General features: G+C 40.3%; 1 protein-coding gene across 2 annotated transcripts in view; it reads right to left on the bottom strand.

Moving 5' to 3' along the window:
- Window positions 1-24,186, bottom strand: part of pds5b (PDS5 cohesin associated factor B) — a 135,115-nt gene that overhangs the window by 87,017 nt on the left and 23,912 nt on the right. For both annotated transcript variants that reach the window (XM_034178235.1, XM_034178236.1), the window contains exons 2-4: window positions 8,562-8,689; window positions 3,416-3,619; window positions 2,510-2,596 (exon numbers count right to left, since the gene is read on the bottom strand). In XM_034178235.1, coding sequence (XP_034034126.1) covers window positions 2,510-2,596; window positions 3,416-3,619; window positions 8,562-8,669 — 399 coding nt within the window. In that variant the 5' untranslated portion in view covers window positions 8,670-8,689. The remainder of the gene's footprint in view (window positions 1-2,509; window positions 2,597-3,415; window positions 3,620-8,561; window positions 8,690-24,186) is intronic.

Below are 24,186 nucleotides of genomic sequence, written 5' to 3'. Positions count from 1 at the left end.
AGCGAAGCGCTCTAATGGGGTAATATGGTACTACGAGGTCCCTAAGATAAGATGGGACCTGATTATTCAAAACCTTATAAGTAAGAAGAAGAATTTTAAATTCTATTCTAGCATTAACAGGAAGCCAATGAAGGGAGGCCAACACGGGTGAGATATGCTCTCTCCTGCTAGTCCCCGTCAGTACTCTAGCTGCAGCATTCTGAACCAACTGAAGGCTTTTTAGGGAACTTTTAGGACAACCTGATAATAATGAATTACAATAGTCCAGCCTAGAGGAAACAAATGCATGAATTAGTTTTTCAGCATCACTCTGAGACAAGACCTTTCTGATTTTAGAGATATTGCGTAAATGCAAAAAGGCAGTCCTACATATTTGTTTAATATGCGCTTTGAATGACATATCCTGATCAAAAATAACTCCAAGATTTCTCACAGTATTACTAGAGATCAGGGAAATGCCATCCAGAGTAACGATCTGGTTAGACACCATGCTTCTAAGATTTGTGGGGCCAAGTACAATAACTTCAGTTTTATCTGAGTTTAAAAGCAGGAAATTAGAGGTCATCCATGTCTTTATGTCTGTAAGACAATCCTGCAGTTTAGCTAATTGGTGCGTATCCTCTGGCTTCATTGATAGATAAAGCTGGGTATCATCTGCGTAACAATGAAAATTTAAGCAATACCGTCTAATAATACTGCCCAAGGGAAGCATGTATAAAGTGAATAAAATTGGTCCTAGCACAGAACCTTGTGGAACTCCATAATTAACTTTAGTCTGTGAAGAAGATTCCCCATTTACATGAACAAACTGTAATCTATTAGACAAATATGATTCAAACCACCGCAGCGCAATGCCTTTAATACCTATGACATGCTCTAATCTCTGTAATAAAATTTTATGGTCAACAGTATCAAAAGCAGCACTGAGGTCCAACAGAACAAGCACAGAGATAAGTCCACTGTCCGAAGCCATAAGAAGATCATTTGTAACCTTCACTAATGCTGTTTCTGTACTATGATGAATTCTAAAACCTGACTGAAACTCTTCAAATAGACCATTCCTCTGCAGGTGATCAGTTAGCTGTTTTACAACTACCCTCTCAAGAATCTTTGAGAGAAAAGGAAGGTTGGAGATTGGCCTATAATTAGCTAAGATAGCTGGGTCAAGTGATGGCTTTTTAAGTAATGGTTTAATTACTGCCACCTTAAAGGCCTGTGGTATAAGTTCAATAAGTTAAGGGTAAGTTTTTTTTCTAAGTTAACAACAAGTTAAAGCACGGTGAAACACACTGAAGCTCGCTGATGTATGTCCTGATAAGCTGAGCTCCTCAAAAAATTTTGGGCATGCTGAAAATTTTCAACGCATGCCAGTATGTGACTCATACGTCCGGCAAACGATGGACATAAGTTGTAGGTAAGTTACGTGATTGTTGGCACACGTTTCTTATAATTTACTCATAAGTCTAAATCCGTGCATTAATGCTGACCACTGACTGGCTGAAAGCCGCAGTCCGTATGCAGAAAGACTGTTTCATTCATACTGAAAAAATATAAACTCTGATCTGTTCATTTCAGTCCAATTCACCATCACAGACGGACATGAATCCACATAAAGCTCCTGATTTTTTAAAATGACCTCGGAAAATCCTTTAATTCGTGGCTGGAAACGTAGCGTTTTAAAGCAAGTCCCTCTGTGGTTTATTCTGCTGCAGCTGCGTTTCTCATGTCGGTGCTGCGCTTTGAAAACACATAAGCACCATGATGATTTAAACTTTTAAAGCGCCGTCGCTGTGGTGTGATCATCAGATGATCTGATTGATTGATCAGGTGTGGTCACACCTGATTAGTGCGCTGTTTAAACATTTAAAGTGGTGTGGCTGTCGGTGATCACCCCACCGACAGATCACACAGCACTTCATTCCGATCACACCTGATCGCAGTCGACTGCCGCTTTAAAAGTTTAAGTCACAGTGCTTCATTATTCACGTCTGAAATGCTGATCAGGTCTGATCACCGACCTGATCAGGTCCCCTGATCAGGAAGCAGCCAGCGCTTTCAACATTTAAAGAGACAGCACTTCATTCACGGAGGTGTTTTCCCACAGCTAGTCCACTCATCAGCATTCTGTACACAATGAAAATGGTCCACCAACATAAAAAATGAAAATAAAAAATAAAACAATGTTAAAGTACTCTGTTTCTGACACGCACCACACCTCGCAGTACCGACCAGAACCACTGGGCTGAAACGGCAGACGCTGAATAATCGTCAAGGTGTGACAGCTGCATTAATTTATTAGACGTACGACAGTGTGTGCCAGTGTTTTTAATACGGCAGGCAGACGCTGACCAAATCGTCAAGGTGTGACAGGGCCTTTAGCCAGGTTATTGTAACTAAATCGGTTTTAATAGGTTTAATCAATCCTGGACCAGATGGCTTCTGGGCCACATTAAGAAAGCAATCTTCTCAACAATGTACAAGTAAATCCAGCTCTCAATAGAACACAAACCTCAAGCAGGTAGAAGTATCTGTTGAACTGAGCGCTTTTGGTGTCCTCCAGTCCTTTCAGCTGTCTGGTGATGAACATGAAAATGTCCTGCAGAACAGAGTTTGATTTTGCATTATTATAAAGTCATTATGGTCAACAACAACAATAAAGTCAAAGTATCAACACTTGAAAATGGAAAATATTTTAAAGACAAATGTTGATTTGTGCCTGACGTGGCTGTGCTTAAAAGATCTATAAAACATGATAAACCACAACTATACAGCCTAAATAAATATCCAGCCACCCTTCAATACAAATTTTAGGTAAATTCCTCAAAAAAGCTGCCGATTATGAGAATTATTACATGGTTCAACAATCTACTGGTAAGTAATATGCCTCTATATTACCTTCCAGATAATGAGAGACAGAATATTGCAGGTAATGCTCACTGTTGACCCACAGCCTTTTTAACCACATGGCTCTGTGTACACTGGTTTCCAGACTCCTGTGGCTCTCCTTAGTCCACTAGTTTTTACAATGTTAGCCTACTTTTGTGATGGCAGCAGCTCATGCCTCGAAAGTCCCGGCTGGACAGTTGACTGCCGGTATTGTAGATACTACAAATAACATGATGTGTACAAGGTTATACATAGCATCTGTTTTCACCCCAACCCCTCACTGAATACGTTATATAATCAAACCACTAGAAAAAATAAAACTGTAGTGGTGAGAGAGAGTCTGCCAGAGAGGAACAGAGAGAGGAGATAAGTGAGCGAGGATGCCATGAGAGAGGGGCGTAATGAATGAAATCGAACACACCAAAAATTAAAAGTGCCTGGTTCTGGTGCACTTCTTACAGATACAGCATCAGGTCTCGTGTACATCTGCCTTTAGCTACATGTGTGAGTGAAACCTTGACTTCGATACCTTCAGTTTATCTGGGGAGGTGTAAGGTGCCTCTGGGGCATAAATCCTGAATATGTCTGCCAGACAGCAGGCCACCAGTAAGCGCACATCTTTGTCTGGGTGTTTGAGGAAGAAGTCTGAGGCCAAGTGGAGGGCCAGGTTGAGATACAGCTCCTTCTCCTCCTCAGAGTCCTGGTCCATGTCCATGAATGTCTTCACAACCATCTGGAAGAGGAATTTGTTGTAAGATTATTTGATGGAGCTGGAGAGGGGTGAGTGGTTTGTTACTTGAATTGTCAGATAAAAATAATACAAATAAATAAATCCATGTTTTCAGTTGCCATACTTTCCAGATTCTAAGCTACAATTAATTTTTTTTTATAGTTTGCGAGTTAGTTTGTGTGTCCTGCAACTTATATTCTGGTGTGACTTACTGTACTTGCGCGTTGGAATGCCCTGGGCTGGGCATTCCGCACAAAATTCTGCCTGAAGAGGGGATGGGTAGATCCATGAGCATGGCCAATATTACATTCATTGTAATTATATATATATATATATATATATATATATATATATATATATATATATATATATATATATATATATATATATATATATATATATATATATATATATATATATATATATCAGGTAGAAACCTGTGTGACTCACATGCAACCAGCAGACTAACTCACTGAAATCAAAGTTCTCAAAAACACAGAAATGATCAAATAATCCAAAATAATATTTTCTAGTAATCATTTCAACCCTTGGTAACACTTCTGGGAGAAATTAAACCATGGATAGCTACGGATGGTTATTGATACAACTGGATTCTAAATTGTCTTCCACAGAATGTTTAAAAGCGTGAAATCAAAGTTCTCAAAACAGATCCCCCCCAAAATCAATAATCAGTGACCACCATGTCATATCTCGTCTCCTATCATGAAACAAACCTATTACTATGTATCATCCATATCAATTCCAAGGGTGTATTTGAGGCCATATCAAAACTAAAATAATCAGAAGCACAGTATGGTCTCACCTGCCGCCTAGATTGCTCAGTCTAGGGATGAGCGAGTACACCACTATCTGTATCTGTTCAACCATCTAAATTATCTGTATCTGCACTCGTAGTGGGCGGGGCCTAAACCAGAAGTGGGCATAGTTTAACCCAAAATGGCTGGGGCTTAAATCAGTACATTATTTTAAGTCTGAAATTGATATGGATTGATTGGAAGTTGCTATATTTATTATTTATTTGAAAGCTATTTACAGAACAGCCTCAAAATTGAGATTCAAATCAATGTTTTTGATCACAAAAGTAAGAGAACTATTTACAGAACAAGTTTTTTTTTTTAATGAACTCAGAACATGAATATTCTTAAGTGTATGAATGAATATTTACAGAACAGCCTCAGAATAAGTGAAGTGCACATCTCGGGCCGCACATTGCATTATGGGTACGCTAAATTTTTCGGCTACCAATCCACATGCTATGACGGCGGAAAGCAGCGAGGAGTGCTATGATTTGGATCATTTCAACCGCTGGAAAGTTGACAATTTAAAGTGTTTTTGTAAGCTCCGCAGATTGCCTGTTACAACCAGGATTACATGTACATGGCAGTGGACAGAAATGGAAAGAAGAGCTGGCTGCGTACGCTGCATCGTTACAGAAACTACCGTTGGTGCCAACGAAGGAGGAAGAGAGAGCCGCTGTCGAAAATAACCAGTCCTTGTTGATAGTTGGAGACAAACAAATTTCTGACCCCTTGAAAGCAACTGACGGATGGGTAGATGAAGTCCAGAGTCTGAAACAGTGGATACTGCAGAATATTTGCTAAGCAGGGATGAGAAATCGCTACTCCACCGGCTTCGTAATGACAACAAGGAAGGTGGGTCTTGCATATAACCTCTTTGGTGTCACGTTTGTTTTGATAAGTTGACAGACATACAATGATATGTGCATGCATGGGGTTCGTTTATAGAACATGTCAATTTTACAATTTTACGCGCCACGTCATTCATGGCGTGACATTACAGTCAGAAGCCGATGCACGAAAATGGCATCATCAGCCACATTATAATTCGGCTCAGTTTCAGGATATTGGCAAAATAAATGTGTGCAAGAAACTTACAATTTTAGTCCATCTTTTACGTCCGTCTGGATCTTTCTTTTCTGTGGGGAAATTGTGTAGAATGAACGGAGGTTTACAACCACATTTCTTCTTCTTTCCGTCTTTGTGTGGACTCGGCGGAGCTTTGCAATCATGTGTTTTCAGCCAACTTTCCAGCCTATAAATTCCGTTCGAGCATTTGAAAACAGCACAATGTGCACCTGTCATTATTGTATGCGCCACTTAAGGCTTAAAGCCTTTGAAACAATCCCTGTAAGCCTTAACTTTTACAGTCCGCTAATGCTACTGTATACGAAATTCAATGGGAGTGGTGTGAGTTTGGTAGTTGGAATTTTTGCCCCCGTTTGACCCACGCATGCGCAGATGCGTTGCGCACTTCGCTTATTGAGAGTCAATGTTTTTGATCACAATAGTAAAGGAACTATTTTACAGAACAAGTTTTTTTTTTTATAAACTCAGAACATGAATATTCTTAAGTGTATGAATGAATAACAGAACACCCTCAGAACTGACATTCAATGTAGTAGGAAATTATATAAACTACTAAGTATGCATGAACAAGAGTTGTCATACTCAACACAACTTTCTTTTTTAAAAATTTTATGATCAAACTGTGATTTTTTTTATATTTATTTATTTATTTTTATAACCTACCGTTCTTGCCATTTCCCCCCCCACACAAAGTTAAACAATTTTGATTAAGGTGTGTGTGCCTGTGTGTGTGACTGAGTGACTGTGTGAGAGGGAGAGAGAGAGGTTGTTTGACTGACCAATTTATTTTTATGAACAGCAGTGAGAAAGTGTCAGATACTGCATGTAGCCATATTCAATAAAAAAATTAATATAGGCTACTTTGTGTGTTCAGCTGTATGTGTGTAAGTGGTCTGTAAGACTGTTTATTTTTTAATGATCTGTGTGAACTTGGCGATTCATGCAAACATACAGTGATGGCAAACAGGGAAATAATATGTCAGCCTTGTTCACTGTATTCTTCTCAAAAGCACCGCGTTTAGTACGAGCAAAGTTTTCCAACTGACTTTATATCACCAACAAAACGAAGAGCAAACAAACTTACAAAATAAATAAATAACCCGACCGGAGGCAGTGAGACGCGACAGCTCTGTCTTGTCAAAAGCAGAGTATGATACGAAACAAGTTCACCAAGTAACTTAAAAGAGGCGCACTGAAGAAAACGTGAGGCAGCCAAGACAAGCACAGAGAAGAGATCCTGTGTGTCTGTGTGTGTGTCTGTGTGAGAGAGAAGCTGCAGTGAGACCTGTTTGTGTGGGGAGGGACGGGTGCTGTGTGTGACTGGCCAATCACGGACTGGCCAGTCAGTTAGCCAATGAGTATTTTCCTTCAGCACGAGCACAGATATTGATGAGTTTTATTCGGATCATGCTCGTGCTTGTCAAAAGTGCTTTATCTGTACCGGATACTTGTCTGAAACGAGCATCCGGCTCACCCCTAGCTCAGCCCCTATTATAACAGAGTTTCATAAAGAACCTTTTTAAACATCAACAGAAGTTTTTGTTTGCCCTCATTGCAAGGCCATAACTGACTAATATACTTTCAGTGAGTATGAAAACTGTATTCAATAAATTATTAAAGTTATTGCCAATGTCAAAGTTTTTGTCAAAAATCAGGTTTTTACCCCAAATATACACATGGGTATAGGATAATAGCAGTGCATAATCTAGTAATCATCCAGACAAAAGATGCTGCCACATACAGAATCTCTATGTCCACACTTAGTGAAACTATAGTGCCTGAAAACAAAAAAGAGAAGAAAAAAAACAAAAAAAACAAATCCTTTTGTCATTCGTTAAATGAGTTCCTTGTCAGTTGATGTCTGTCAGGCCTGTTATGTGCAAAGCAGTAAAACTAGCCAAGATATACTTCTCTTCTTCCAGCATATTCTATCCATATGCTTCCTGAAAGTGTCATTTCCCACCTTATTTTCTTTGAATTTTTCTGCAGCATCATACGAAATTGTGATCGTACTTTAACAAATATACAGTAGAGAGCTTTGCCACTGAAGTGATTGGGGCTAACGCAATGTCCCACATGCGACAGAGCTGATTCATTTATTTATTATTAATTTGAAGTGTGTGAAAGGCCAGTTGGGTGAGAAGAAAAACTAAGCCCTGCAATGGATCTGCATCAATCTCACAGACCACAAATTTTCATTTGAACCGCGTAAATACGCAATTCCGCAAAAAATTTCACATCCCTGCAATTGTGACTTAAGGATGGTACAATGTCAATTATTTAGTTTCACTATAAAGTGGTAAAACATGACAAATAAATAAAAAAATAAATAAAACCCAAAGAATTCCAGCAATATCTTTCAGCCATACACTTAATACAGCACTGAGTTTTTAAAATTGCTCAGCTGCAAGAGGCAAAAGCATTGCTGTAATCAGAAAGTGAAATCAAAATTCATCAAATACTGCACTGGTACATATTCATATTCATAGCGTAATCTCTGGACCTGTAGCCAGAGTTGGCACAGCTCCGCACAGCAGAGAGGGGGGCGGTGTGAGTGGCCCGCTGCGGAGTTTACCGAGCCCGCAGACTCAGTAAGCGCATCGGAGGCAGTGAGAGCAATCACGGTGATGATGACTGGTGCCGCGACTGGCCCGCCTGTTAAGGATGCAGAACACAATGCGCTGTTTACCTCTGTTTCTGTGGTCTCCGGTGGGTTGTGCACACCGCATACAAGTAGCTGCTGTACTCAAAACACCAAGATTCCTTGCGGATAGGACATGCGCAGAACACAAAATAATGTTCCTTTCTATGGGGATATCCCGATGCGCGTTTGTATGACCTGATATTCGGGTTAGAAATGGAGTAACCCAGGGGTCTCATTCGGGTTTTTAAAAACCAGAATATGAGCATATTCGGGTTTTTGTGGGTGTTTACATGGCCGTGTGCAACCAGGTTATTGCTAATATTCCGGTTATGAAAGGGTTATTGGCTGCATGTAAACGTAGTCAGTGGTGCATCAGAATGAAAGACATACTGACCTTGAGTCTGCGGACCATCTCCTCTTTGGAAATTTTGTCTGAGATCTCCTTGACCCCCGGGGGGTAGGTCACCTTCCCATCTGTGGCTCGAGCTTTAGAGTGAGCCATCCTCTTTAGCTCTTCACTGCCTGAAAATTAAAAAGAAAAAAAAAAAAGTGGTCATTGAACACCAGTACATTATAGCTGCAATTATAATCAATTCTTTAACAAATTAATTGACAACTATTTGGGTAACCAATTAATTGTTTTGAGTCATTGAAAGAGAAAAAAATATCCAAATTCTCAGATTTTACCTTCTTAATTACGAATACTTTTGGATTTAATTTACGAGTTTCTTTACTCTTTAGGTAGTAAACTAAAATCTCTGGGCTGTGGATCACAAAGACATTTATAATTATAATTATTGGTGACTTCAACATTCATATAAATAAGCCTTCTGATCTCCTCTGCAAATCATTTATGGAAATTATGGATGCATTAGGATTCCAGTAATGCATTCAGGAATTGGCGCACATGAGTGGAAATACCCTGGATTTGGTTTTCGCATGTGGTATTGCTGTCACGAATATTGACATCATGCCTCTTATATCAGTAGTCTCTGATCACTCACTTCTTAGGTTTACAGTTTCGCTGCTGTGTTTAGTGGAACAACCTTATTTATCATTGCGGCGACACATCAACTCCTCAAGTACAACTGAACTTGAAGCTAGACTGTCTGATATCTTAGTTTCATGTTTGAAAAATGCCCAATCAGTAGACAGTCTTGTGGACAGTTTAAACTCCGTGCTCAAAACTACACTCGACATGACTGCACTACCTATATTAAAACCACACCCCCCAAAACACAGCAACCTTGGTTCAATGATTACTTCTGTGACCTCAAGCATAAGGCTAGAGGTCTAGAACAGAAATGATGTAGTTCAAAATTAGAAGTATTCCACCTTGCGTGGCGTGATACTATCTTAGACTACAAGCATACATTACTGGCTACAAAGTGGGCCTGTTACTCTGATTTGATCAACAATAACAAGCATAACTCAAAGGTCTTGTTCGACATGGTGGCAACACTTATTCATGGACAACCACCTGAAAGTCGCTCTCCTTTTACAGCACATGATTTCTTGGATAACCTCGAGAAGAAAATTGACGACATTAGGTTAAACATATCCCAGCATGCCTTAACCCAGCCACTACACCCTGCTATTGAGGTGGGTGTCATTACTGAGGTATTACCTAGATTTGCAGAATTTGATAATATCTCACTAGGCATGCTGACGAAACTCGTAACGTCATCAAAAACCACAACCTGTTTATTTGATCCTATACAAACAAAACTGTTTAAGGACCTGTGGCCCACTCTTGGGCCGACTGTGCTGGAAATTATTAATCTTTCTTTAACTTCTGGATCGGTTCCTAAATGTTTCAAATCTGCAGTGATTAAACCATTAGTTAAGAAATCAAATTTTGACCCTAGTGTATTGAAAAAAATATAGGCCGACATCAAATCTATTATTTTGCTCTAAAATTCTGGAAATAGGTTCCCCAACCTACTGAGCCAGCTGGAAGGAAGTTGAAAGGGTAGAAACAGAAAAAAATACCAATTATGGCAATATTGTCAGATAAAAAAATTAAGAAACAAATTTAACACCATGAAGGATTTTATGTACGAATCTATGCTGAAATGTTGGGATGGGGTACTAAAAATTTGTAAACTGGAGAAAATCTCTGGGATATTAAGATGGACAGCGTATGATTCAGACTTTTTGCCAAATACTCAAGATAACAGGTTTAAAACTTGGATCTCAAAGGGTCTAACTTCGTACTACTCTTTCATCCACAAGGGGGTGTTCATGAGCTTTGAAAAACTGAAGGAAAAAAATGGTCTTCGTCAAGATGACTTCTATAGATATTTACAAATCCGACATCATTTCGATCAAAACATCAAAGTCTTATGGGAAAACAGTGAATTAGGATTTATACACACCTCTTTAACTCTAACAAAATCAATTTCTATGAACAATATAATATCTAATTTGTATAAAGCAATTCAGTTAAGTAAAGAAGGTAACAGAGTACATTAAGAAAAAAAATGGGAAATTGAGGGCAATCTGAATATTTCAATTGAAAGTTGGGAAAAGATTTGTCATCTTCAGTGGAAGACCACAGGATCTAATACATGGCGAGAGTTTGGATGGAAGAGTATTATGAGGTTCTTTACCACACCTGTTCAAAAAAGACACAGAGGGAGTGGGGATTCATGTTGGAGGCTCTGTGGCTCCTCTGGGGCCAACCACTATCACATTTTTTGGGATTGCAGTATTCTCAAGTCATACTGGTCACAGATTTGCAATCATGTAAATTATGTTTTTGGCTCTAAAGTGTCGTTTACATTTGAATGCTTATATTTGGGAGATGTAAATGTTCAGAATTGAAGGGATGAAACAAAATTATTGGCAATCCTATTAATAGCAAGTAAAAAAGCCATCACAAGAAAATGGTTGAAGGCAGACCCTCCCTCGGTGGAAGAATGGATAGAAATAGTCCACGATATCTACGAGATGGAAAAACTATCCTCCATCATTCGAAACCAAAGAGACTATTTTTACGAAACATGGACAAAGTGGACAGAATATGTGAAATATACAAGATAGGACTTTACTTGAACAATATTTTTATCAATGAATACTGATTATACATTTTCTGACCAAATGTAACAGCACTCTTCCCCATTGTTTTTTTATTGTTTTGTTGTTTTTTTTTTTTCTTCTGTTTTCGTATATTTGAAAACTTAAAAATAAAAAAAAAATTACAATTCTGGAAAAAGCAGTTTCACGGCAGCTTGTGGATCACCTTACTGAGAATAATCTTTTTGAGCCACTACAGTCTGCTTTTAGAAAATATCATTCCACAGAGATGGCTCTCACTAAAGTGGTGAATGATCTTCTGATGCAATGGATTCAGACACCACTACGGTTCTGGTGCCGTTCGATCTCAGTGCTGCATTTGATACTGTGGATCACCATATTCTACTCAATAGGCTGCAAGAATCCTTTTAGGATTACTGGGAATGCCCTTGCATGGTTGACATCATACCAGTAACACAAATCTCTAACCTTAGTGACATGAAATTTGGGGTTCCATAGGGGTCCGTCTTAAGCTCCCCACTTTTCTCCCTTTATATAGCACCCCTTGGGCACATATTGCTGCGTTTTGGGATTACCTTTCATTGCTATGCTGACGAAACTCAGTTATACATGCCGATAACTGCTGGTAATCTCATCCACATAAAATCCTAAGATTGCCTTGCATCAGTGAAAGCTGCAATTTCCTACTTTTAAACTCTGATAAGACTGAAATGACGGTTCTTGGTCCAGTGAGACACTGGCATCAATTTGACTAGCTAACGCTTAGCCTAGGTTTGTGTCTCATACATTGAACCTTGGGGTCAGTTTTGATCCTACATTGTCCTTTGACCTCCATATTAGAGATATTATGAGGACCGCTTACGAAGATTCGTCTCATCCTGCTTATGGCTGTTGCTGAGACCCTGATTCATGCATTTGTCTCTTCTCGATTGGACTACTGCAGGGTTCTATTTTCTGGTTTACCACAGTCCAGCATTAGAGGTCTCCAAATGGTTCAAAATGCTGCTGCCAGACTTTTGACAGGAAGCAGAAAGTTTGGCCACATTACACCCATTTTGGCATCTCTTCACTGGCTTCCTGTCTCTGTATGACCAGATTTTAAGGTTCTGCTACTAACCTATAAAATTATTCACAGACTAGCACCTGCCTACTTAACCCCTGTGTACCGGCCCAGGCTCTGCATTCTCAGGATGCAGTACTACATTGTGTCCCTAGGGTGAATAAAAGGTCTGCGGGTCCCAGAGCTTTCTCTTACCGTGCACCTGCTATGTGGAATGATCTCCTTGCATCAATAAAAACAGTCAATCTGTAGAGACTTTCAAGTCCAAACTTAAGATGCACTTATTTTCCCTTTCGTATGGTTAGCATACTGGCATAGTATGTTACTATGCTTTTTACCCTTTTAAATTAATTTATTTAGCAAAGAAAGTGGGCTGCAGCCTCAGCTTTATCTAGAGTCTGGGTCTTTTAAATAAGCTTAGGGCTAGTGGCCGGCGATCACCTTAGTATTTCTTCTGGGTTTTTTTTTTTTTTTTTTGCTTAATGCTGACAAATTATACTGTATTTGTTGTCTTTCTGATGCCTGATTCTGTTTTTCTCCCTGTTTGAGGTGTTGCTTCATCCAGAGATGGGAGTGATGTCTTCTTCTGCAACCCTCCCATTCTGTGCACCAGCATGGACTCCCAAAATTTCCTGTATATTTGTTTTGTCAACTGTGTCAGTAGCATGGCCCAAGCAGAGGGTCACCCCCTTGAGTCTGGTCTGCTTGAGGTTTCTTCCTCAAATCATCAGAGGGAGTTTTTCCTTACCACTGTCACCTATGTGCTTGCTCTGGGGTTGGTAAGGTTAGACCTTACTTGTGTGAAGCGCCTTGAGGCAACTTTGTTGTGATTTGGCGCTATATAAATGAAATAAATTGAATTGAAATTGAATAATCATCATCTTGGACCCTTGAAAACACTGATAAACATTTTTCAGTTTTCTGACATTTTAAAAACCTAACAAACAATTTTTTTTCTAATTAATGAAATCTTAAAATAATCATTAGTTGAGGCTTTACAGTACATTGAACAATAACACAAAGATTGTGGGGGATGGACATGCAGTGGTGGTTTCTTATGTACAACAGAAAGGTAGACATATAATGGCTGAGTGGATTCTTGTCATTTGATTGGTGCTTTGTATGTCATGTGATATGGATTATTCATTCTATTTGTGTTGCATTGCATTTAGCGTGCAAATTTGGTTCCATACGTTTCATACCACTGCACTCTGCAACCAGCACCCACGCGCACTGTGTGCGCGCATACACTAGTGGGGGCGGCGTTTAGCTAAACATGGCAGAGTTTGTCTTGCTGACAGATGACAATTTGAAGGAGGTAACTGTCGGTGCTAATTCTTCTAACACACACACACACACACACACACACACACACACACAGTAAGCTGTCTGGAGGCATGAAGAGCTGTTAGGATGAGGAGGATGAAGTTAGCATGAAAAGATGGGCAAATGTCTGACATGATTTTTCCACTGGAGTGAGGAAAGCAGATGGCAGTCTGTACTGAATTCAGCACAACAGCATCATGGACTACATCATCAGGACTGTTTTTGCAAGTTGACTGAGAACAATTTTTGACTCCTATTTAAAGTTTGTATTGGACTGTTGACGTCAAAGCACCAGTGACGACCAACAAAAGTTAAGTCCCTTTTCTGTTGTTTATAAATTAATAAAATATCAAATGACAAGGATCTCTTTTTGCAACTATACAAAACAAATAATGAATGGTTTTCATTCTTCAATGGTAAGAATATTTCATGAGGTGAAAGATGGAATGTATTGTATAACGGCTGAGTAGATCCTTGTCATTTGATTGGTGCTTTATATTTCACGTGACACTGATTATCCATTTGTTTTGTGTTGCATTTATCGTGCAAACTGGTTTCATTTATCGTGCAAATTTGGTTCCATATATCTTGTACCATTGCACGCTGCAAAAACCACATGCACACACACTGGTGGGTGGCGGCATTTAGCTAAACATGAGTTTGTTTTGCTCACGGGCAACAATTTGAAGGAACAAATTGACTGTGATAACTCTTCCTACACACACACACCCAAAACAAATCCACTACACTGTAAGATGTCTGGAGGCATGAATTGGAGCTTAGGATGAAGAGCTGGACAAATATCTGGCGTGATTTTTTTGTTGGAGTGACAAAAGTGCAGACAGCAGTCTGTACCCGGAAGTCAGTGCAAGGCATCATGGACTACATCAGAATTGTTTTTGCAAGTTCATTGACAACAATTTTGGACTCCTACTTAAAGTTTGTGTTGGACTGTTCATGTAAAGGCAGCAGTGGAACGACAAAATCGAAGTCCCTTTTCTGTTGTTTATAAATTAATAAAATATCAAATGACAAGGATTTGTTTTCACCGTTATATAAAACAAACAATGACTGTTTTTCATTCTTTCAAAGGAATGAATATTTCATTCAGTGAAAGATGGAATGTACATTTAAATTCGGCTTTGCCTCATTGAACATTCCATCTTTCACTGAATGAAATATTCGTACCATTGACCTCAAACATTCATTATTTGTATACCATTCAACTCAGCGCATGTCTATTTTTACTCATCAAAATTTGTGGAAATCTCAAATTCTGATACCTGACACCTTCTGTTGAAGGTGCTGACTGCACTGATGTGGACCACAGCAAAAGGTTTTAACATCACTCTGCAGTTAGCTGACCACCAATAAGAGTAGGGGAAAAAAAAAACAAAAACACCACCAACAACAATTAGCTGATTAGAGCACTGTCAAAGCACTATTAAAAAAAAAAAAAATTACTCCACAGAAGATTTTGTGCGAGAGAATATCAGAATCAAGGGGCTCTGGGTGCACTGAAATTATTATTCATATCCAATTAATGGTCATTTGGCCATATTTTGGCCTGACGAGGGAGGGCCCTCATTGTCCTGGTGGCCTGCCAGACAGTACTGTAGGAGGGCGATTCTATGGTAATGGAATTACAATCGGAGCATATTTTTAATGGGGAGCTAAAATATGGCCAGATTTTCCTGTCATCATAATTCCGTTACCATAGAATCACCCAGGAGAAACACTGGACCTGCTCTAATTCACACATGGCCTTAACTAGGTATTACATGTATTTTGCAGTACACAAATTCAGGGTTACAGTGCATGTGCAAAAGAGGACTGTATTAATAAATTGTGAATCAAGCACAGAGAAAGAGAACAACTGCAATGCTGGTAAATTCTGAAGTGTTGGATGGTGGCGAGACCAAACCAGATAGTTGAGCCATTGAGACAAAATGGCAAAAACCTCAGTGACTTGCAAAAACAAAAAAAAACAAAAACAGAAGTAATGCTTATGATCCATTTTTAATACTTCAAAGCCTTGAATGAAGGCTGCAATACAGTAACTGTTAAAATATTCAGAAAGGTATTTGTAGCATAATAGGTAGCATAAAAGGTATTTGGGGCCTAAAACTCAAAGCTCAGACTATTTGGAAGGCTAATTTGGCAGCCTGGAGGAGTATCATTAACTGGGCAACGCAGTGTCATTTGAGGGCGGGCGATAAAGGGGTAAAATATGACACACATGACGAAATTTCTCTATTTCCAGGGACAGAAACACAGCACTTTCTTTTTTGGGCTAATTATACACAAAGTGAAATTGCAAAGAAAAAGTGACAATGCGGTGGAAAGTGGACATGTGTTATGGTTTGTTTATGACCCGGTGCTCAAACGTGTCAAGGCGGTTATGCAGGCGAGAGAACACAGCTACTCTGGTTAGCTGTGTAGGCTAACACTTAACCAACACGACCTTTCACATTTGCCTCATCTTCCCTTCTCCACTGGGAACTGCAAAAACTGCATTTTTCACGACTGCTTCAGTGATTGCAGCCAAAAACAAAACAGTACACCACTTTCCTGTGTGAAGTCATGCTGTGTATATATTGCGCAACGACAGGCTGTCTCCATAAGTCGTCAAATCCCACGATATCATGCAGGGTTCAAATGAGACTGCGTTGCCCTATAGCAGATTTTTAATGTGCTGCACAGAGATATGCCAATTAGCAGGACCATGACATGATAGTATCACAAGTATTGATTTATGAGTCTGCAGCTGGGGCCAACAGCTTCCCAACTAAAAAAATGATGAAACATTACTTCTCCCCAATGTTGTCTTTATTTGAACTCACTGTGCCATTACTGATAGAACGTAGCCTCTTGCCACCAGATCGTACTCAGTCTGCACCGTTAGATAGGCTCCATTTATCCCAGCTTTTAATTGGCTTTACTGATAACAGTGTTTGAAACCCTAACCCTCCCTGGTGTCAGGAGGTGCATAGTTTGCATTTGTGTCAGGAAAGGGTAACTGAGGAGGAGAACTGCGCATATTCCAGGCATCAAATCAAATCAATTTTATTTATATAGCACCAAATCACAACAAACAGTTGCCCCAAGGCACTTTATATTGTAAGGCAAAGCCATACAATAATTACGGAAAAACCCCAAAGGTCAAAACGACCCCCTGTGAGCAAGCACTTGGCGACAGTGGGAAGGAAAAACTCCCTTTTAACAGGAAGAAACCTCCAGCAGAACCAGGTTCAGGGAGGGGCAGTCTTCTGCTGGGACTGGTTGGGGCTGAGGGAGAGAACCAGGAAAAAGACATGCTGTGGAGGGGAGCAGAGATCAATCACTAATGATTAAATGCAGAGTGGTGCATACAGAGCAAAAAGAGAAAGAAACACTCGGTGCATCATGGGAACCCCCCAGCAGTCTAAGTCTATAGCAGCATAACTAAGGGATGGTTCAGGGTCACCTGATCCAGCCCTAACTATAAGCTTTAGCAAAAAGGAAAGTTTTAAGCCTAATCTTAAAAGTAGTGAGGGTGTCTGTCTCCCTGATCCAAACTGGGAGCTGGTTCCAGAGGAGAGGAGCCTGAAAGCTGAAGGCTCTGCCTCCCATTCTACTCTTACAAACCCTAGGAACTACAAATAAGCCTGCAGTCTGAGAGCGAAGCGCTCTATTGGGGTGATATGGTACTATGAGGTCCCTAAGATAAGATGGGACCTGATTATTCAAAACCTTATAAGTAAGAAGAAGAATTTTAAATTCTATTCTAGAATTAACAGGAAGCCAATGAAGAGAGGCCAATATGGGTGAGATATGCTCTCTCCTTCTAGTCCCTGTCAGTACTCTAGCTGCAGCATTTTGAATTAACTGAAGGCTTTTCAGGGAACTTTTAGGACAACCTGATCATAATGAATTACAATAGCCCAGCCTAGAAGAAATAAATGCATGAATTAGTTTTTCAGCATCACTCTGAGACAAGACCTTTCTAATTTTAGAGATATTGCGCAAATGCAAAAAAGCAGTCCTACATACGAGGTCTGTTAGAAAAGTATCCGACCTTGTTATTTTTTTCAAAAACCATATGGATTTGAATCACGTGTGATTACGTCAGACATGCTTGAACCCTCGAGGGCATGCGAGAGTTTTTTCACGCCTGTCGATTACGTCATTCGCCTTTGGGCAGTCTTTGAGTGAGGAGTGGCCCACCCTCTCGTCGATTTTTCATTGTTTAGGAATGGCTCAGAGACTGCTGCTTTGTTTGATCAAAATTTTTTCAAAACTGTAAGGCACAACTGAGTGGACACCATTCGATAAATTCAGCTGGTTTTCGGTAAAAATTTTAACGGCTGATGAGAGATTTTGCAAGTTGGAACATGCCCAAGCTGTTAAACAATTTCTCAGTTACTCACTTGTTGAAAGCCATCAAAAGCCGCCTGAATTTTACAAATGGTTTTCAACACGGAGGTGTTTTTCCTGTCGCGGCGCACACAGATTCGTCGAGTCGTCACGGAAACGACTCGGCGAATTTGCATGCACGTCTTTCATTAAAAAATGTCCTTAAACAGTGGAATGTCCGCATAAAATCCTCATGCCGGCCTCTTCTGAATCTTCTCTGTTCTCTCACGACGTCCTGGGTGAATTAAGCCTTAAATTAGGATGTTTTCAGGTCGAAACAGGCAGACGACGGCGCCTGGAAGCGCTGTGCGACGTCCCGCTCCGTGGGAAGTCCTTACAGCGACAGGAACACCCCATAATCTCTCATCAGCCGTTAAACTTTTCACCGAAAACCAGCTAAATTTCTCAAATAGTGTCCACTCGAATATTCCTCACAGGTCCAGAAAAAATTTTGATACAGCAACGCGCGCCGTCTCGAGCAGCGTGTGAAACAAAGGAATTCAGCCGAGAGGGCTGGACCACATCTCACTCAAGGCCTGCCCAGAGGGAAATGACGTCACCGACGCGTGAAAAAACTCACGCATGCGCACGAGGGTTCAAGCATGATTGTTGTAATCGCATGTCATTCAAATCCATATAGTTAAAAAAAAAAAAAAGTGGCGGTTTCTTATCTAATAGACCTCATATTTGTTTAATATGCGCATTGAATGACATATCCTGATCAAAAATGACTCCAAGATTTCTCACAGTATTACTAGAGGTCAGGGTAATGCCATCCAGAGTAAGGATCTGGTTAGACACCATGTTTCTAAGATTTGTGGGGCCAAGTACAATAACTTCAGTTTTATCTGAGTTTAAAAGCAGGAAATTAGAGGTCATCCATGTCTTTATGTCTGTAAGACAATCCTGCAGTTTAGCTAATTGGTGTGTGTCCTCTGGCTTCATGGATAGATAAAGCTGGGTATCATCTGCGTAACAATGAAAATTTAAGCAATGCCGTCTAATAATACTGCCTAAGGGAAGCATGTATAAAGTGAATAAAATTGGTCCTAGCACAGAACCTTGTGGAACTCCATAATTAACCTTAGTCTGTGAAGAAGATTCCCCATTTACATGAACAAATTGTAATCTATTAGATAAATATGATTCAAAAAAAAAAAAAAACGTCAGGGGAGGGACTCCGTCTGTCTCTTCTCTCGGCAGCGCGTCTTTTCCCTCTGGCTCCCGCGTATCGGACCGTTTTATTTTTTTCAAAAATCTGATGGGTTTGAATCACGTGTGCTTGCATGAGCCTGTCGACTGCGTCATTTGCTTGTAAGCAGCCTTTGTGTGAGGTGTGTGTCATGCGCTCAGCGTTTTTTCATACCAAGGAAAAAGACGGAATGACTGGAGCAGCGCGACTGCATCACAGTTTGACAGACACTGGGCGACAGCCAGGTGGAAACCATTCGGATTAGGAGTGGTACAACCGTAAGACGTCCGCACAACGGTAGAGAGCGAGCCGCGCTCTGGTCCACACTCATAATGCTACCACCCACAGAATGGGTTCCCTTGTGATTACAACTCTAATTTTTTTACACAAGCTAGATCAGCTGATTTACCGCCCACCCCCACCCCCCAACAGAAAAATGTAATTGGTGCGGTAACGCATCTTTGGCGCTGAGCATTACTATCTGAAAAGACGCGTTTAAGCGTCATTGGCACTCAATGAGTTAAGAAGGTACTGGGTTATACGATACGATACACTTTATTGTCCCCTCAGGGAAATTTGTCTTGGACTCATGCTAAGTGCCTTTACAAAAGGAAAACAAACAGATACAAGTAAAAACACAACCACATCCATAACAAATTAACATGACAGGAAGTCAGGAGAAACACCATAAGTATTGCACAATTCCAATTTTAGACATTATTGTTTAGCAATTTGATGGACATGGGGACGAATGAATTTTTGAGTCTATTCAGTCTGCTCCGAGGGACTCTATACCTTCTCCCAGAGGGAAGGAGAGTATACTCTGTGTGAAGGACATGAGCTGAATCCATCAATATCCTCTGAGCTGCTTTCAAGACAGACTCTTCATAGAGTGAGCTGAAGGACTGATATTGTTTCTTTCCAATTATCTTCATTGCATTATCAATTTGTCTGTTAAGTTTGTTTTAAGTTGTACAGAGAGGTTGCCGTACCAGGCAGTCATGCCATATCTGACTAGGCTCTCTAGCACTGCCTGGTAAAACAACAACATTATTTTTTGATTGACACCATACAAACAAAGTCTACGAAGAAAATAAAGTCTCTGATGGAGTCGAGAACACAAACTGTCCACATAGACAATACTCTCAGCTGGACTGTACATGTGCAGCCCCAAGTACTTGTATGAGCTGACCTGGTCAATAGGAGTACCATGTATGACCACAGGAGTATGGTCGCCAACAGTCCTTGGATCCAGAATCATTTCCTTGGTTTTATTAACATTTAAAACCAAGTGGTTGTCATCACACCACTGCACAAAGTGTTTCACTTCAGAGAAGTACTTTGCTGGACTTGAGTCTTTGTGCAGTAGGCTCAAAATGGCTGTCATCAGAAAATTTAAAAACAAAGTTATTACAGTAATTATTTGTACAGTTATTAGTATAAAGAGTGAAGAGAACAGGAGAACTGACACAGCCTTGTGGTGCACCTGTGCTTGATGATTTCAGTACCGAAAGAGCTCGGTTAACTCTGACTTGTTGTAATCTATTAGTTAAAAAAAGAATGATACCATGTAATTAAAAATAGGTTAACATTCATTTCCTTTAACTTAGACAGCAACAGGTATGGTTGTAATGTATTAATGGCTGAACTGAAATCAACCAATAAAATCCGTGCATATGCAGTAGGATCTTCCAAGTGCTTAAGTGAAAGGTGGGTTAAGCTGTTGATGGCATCATCAGTGCCTCTACCCTGCCTATAAGCAAATTGGAGTGGGTCAAGTACAGGATTAACATCAGTCTTGAGGAAAGATAGCATAATCTTTTCGAAGCACTTGCTTACAACAGATGTTAAAGCTATTGGCCTATAGTCATTGTTTCCAGATGAGCACGATTTTTTGGCAATTGGAACAATAATGGATCTTTTACAGAGGGTTGGTACAGTATGAAGGTCTACAGACTGCTGGAAGACAGGACACCAAGCAGGGGCCAATTCTTCTGCACATGCTTTTATAAGCATTGCAGAGATGCCGTCTGGACCGGTGGATTTTTTTGTAGACACCTTCTTAAAGATTGATTGAACTCTCCATGGGTCGATTGCAATCCTGGTATTTTGGTCAACAGGAAGGTTTTCCAAAATATTCTTACAATCATCGGAAAAATCTTGTATTTCAAACCTCAAAAAGAAGTCATTTAGCTCGTTTGCTTTTCCTTGATCATCATTTGTTGCAAGTGTCTTTTTAGCTGGGTTCATGTTTGTTATTGTCTTGATTTTATCCCACAGCCTTTTAATGTCTGATTCTCTAAAGTTCTTCTCATTAGTTTCCCTGTGTAGTATCCTGGCCTTTTTCAGCAATGTATTAAGTTCTCTTTGTACCGCTTTCACACTCATTTTGTCTTTGTTCTTAAATGCTATTTTTTTTCCTGTTAATACACTCTTTCACCTGTTTAGTTATATACGGCTTATTGTTTGGATACACTGTAACTTCTTTCTTACTCATAACACTGTCTACACAAAATTTAATGTAATCTGTTATTGTTTCGGTGGCTTCATTTATTTCCATTTCATGGAATATTTCCCAGTTAGTGCAGAGAAAAGATCCTTTAAGCGTCTCCATATTGCCATAGCATTTATCTAACACTTTGTTTCCACGTGTGTCACATTTTACATATTGTTGAAAACCAGGGAGGGATAGTTCTAATTTACAATGATTAAAATTGCCCAAAACAAACACTGGAGCTGCCGGTGTATGTTGCAGCTGTTTATGAATACATTCAGCTATAAGGCTTGCTGCTCTTACCGCATTCCCACTGGGTGGAACATAAACAAGGCGAATAATTATATTCCCAAACTCCCTCGGGAGATAGAAGGGCCTCAGTGACAGACAATAATTCTACATCCGATGCACACGTGGTCTCCCTCACGGTGTAGTGCCTGCACCAGCTGTCATTCACAAGCAGACAGACCCCGCCCCCTCTGCTCTTTCCTGACAGCTCGGATCTGCCCGCTCGGATAAGAGAGAATCCTTCAAGCTCAACAAGAGAGTCAGGGATAGCTTGATGAAGCCAGGTCTCAGAAAAGGCCAACACGCCTGCTTCCCGGTATTCCCAGCAAGCTTTGGCATTTATGCGGAGCTCCTCGATCTTGTTTTTTAGTGATCTTACGTTGCCAAACAATATGCCGGGTAGTGGAGGTCTAGTTCCTCTCCGCCGGAGACGCTGGGGTATTCCCCCTCGTTTGCCTCTCTTTTGCTGTCTGCCAACTGTTGGTTGTGCTTTTACAACATCGAGGAGAGCCGCTGGTGCTGTTATTTCCCGGGGACGGCCAGCAATGCGTCTTTGGAGTACCGCAGCGGTAACGGATTCATGACTTCGCCGTGGAGCATTGTTTGGCACGCCGCCAGCCCCAGTCAAAAAACAACGGACAGCACAAGTTTTTGTGCAAAATGATAGTGTTTCTTCAAGCATACCTGTCATCTCACACACTTGCATGTTAGTGAAACAAAAAACATGTTAAAAGGCATAAAATAAATTAAAAGGCATAAAAAAAGACATCAATACCAGCATGAGCCCGGGTCGCCAGCCGTGCAGCGCCACCGGAAGAAGGGTTTGTCATTGCACCATCAAGCCTCCTTTTGTTCCTTCCTCTATGTCCAGATGTCAATGTTCAACAAAATGTACGGAGAACGAGGTTGTGTATATATATATATATATATATATATATATGGAGAGAGAGAGAGAGAAAAGCACACAAGAAGGATATGCAACATAAGGTATATAAAAAAAGGTTTTTCAACGAGCCTAACTTCCGAGGGCACCCCGCCCTGCCCTCCCATGCTCCATATCCCAGCCAGAAGCTGTGAATACATTTGAGTGCCACATTTAACTGCGTCCAACTATTTAGCGACCTCCAGTTTCGCCTTCATTTGAAGGCTGGTGCATACATTTCCAGAACTGATTGACGGTCAGCGACTTTAATTTTTCATCTTTCCAGAGTGCGCCGCCTTTTGTGTGTGTGTGTGTGTGTGTGTGAGAGGCCACAACATGCACTTTTATTCAATTTATTTTCAGAAAGGCATTGTGTTATCTGCTACAGAGCAAAGAACTGCGCATTGCTGTTTGTCTCTGTCACACACACCCCTGCTGCTGACTGCATTAACAGCCACAGCTTTCAACAGACTTCATAATCCCACATCTAATACACAGTTTTTGACTCTTCTCAAGCTATATTTGGCCATAATGCCTCCAAATATATTTTTGCTCTGCAGGCATTTGTTCCTGAGAGGCTCTCCATTCGTGCGATGCATTGGTTTGGTTAAAAGGGCATTTGAGCAATTTGTTAAAACCTCTCCTCAAATCAGACATCTGCACTCCTAAATCCAAGTGACAATGACAAATTACAAAAAGCACAAAACATTGCATTTGTTAATGTTTAATGTTTTTGCATGATGTTTGTCATTGAGCAGCAGCTTTAAATTTGCCGCTGTGTTCTGCCTGAAGCAGGGATGTTAATTGGTGCCCCGTGGGTCACATGACGCATGTCCTCCAGGGAAATGCTTTCCCAATGTGTCTGGAGTTAAACTTAGAAGCAGAAAAGTGGGTGCACATGCACCCTGAGTGACACAGTGTGAGTACATAATTAGTTCCACCTGACGCGCAGTGAAAGGCAGACACATCATTGCCAAAAAATGCAAATTCAAAATAAAGGAACTTCATTAAGCTATACCTTTTTCTCGTTGATTACTTTCACTGAAGATAATCCGCACTCCCACCCCCACCACACATCTCATTAACAATAAATGTCACTATCATCAAAAAAATACTTTAATAAAAAAAAAAAAAAAAAAAAAAAATATGCCAGTGAACCATGGGAGGAGTTGACCTTAATCAAGATACCATTTTGTGTGTACGAGGTCTGTTAGAAAAGTATCCGACCTTTTATTTTTTCAGACATGCTTGAACCCTCGTGGGCATGCAAGAGTTTTTTCACGCCTGTCGGTTACGTCATTCG

Source organism: Thalassophryne amazonica, chromosome 9 (genome assembly GCF_902500255.1).
Source record: "Thalassophryne amazonica chromosome 9, fThaAma1.1, whole genome shotgun sequence".
Classification (NCBI taxonomy): Eukaryota; Metazoa; Chordata; class Actinopteri; order Batrachoidiformes; family Batrachoididae; genus Thalassophryne; species Thalassophryne amazonica.
This window is presented reverse-complemented; position numbering and strand designations above follow the sequence as displayed.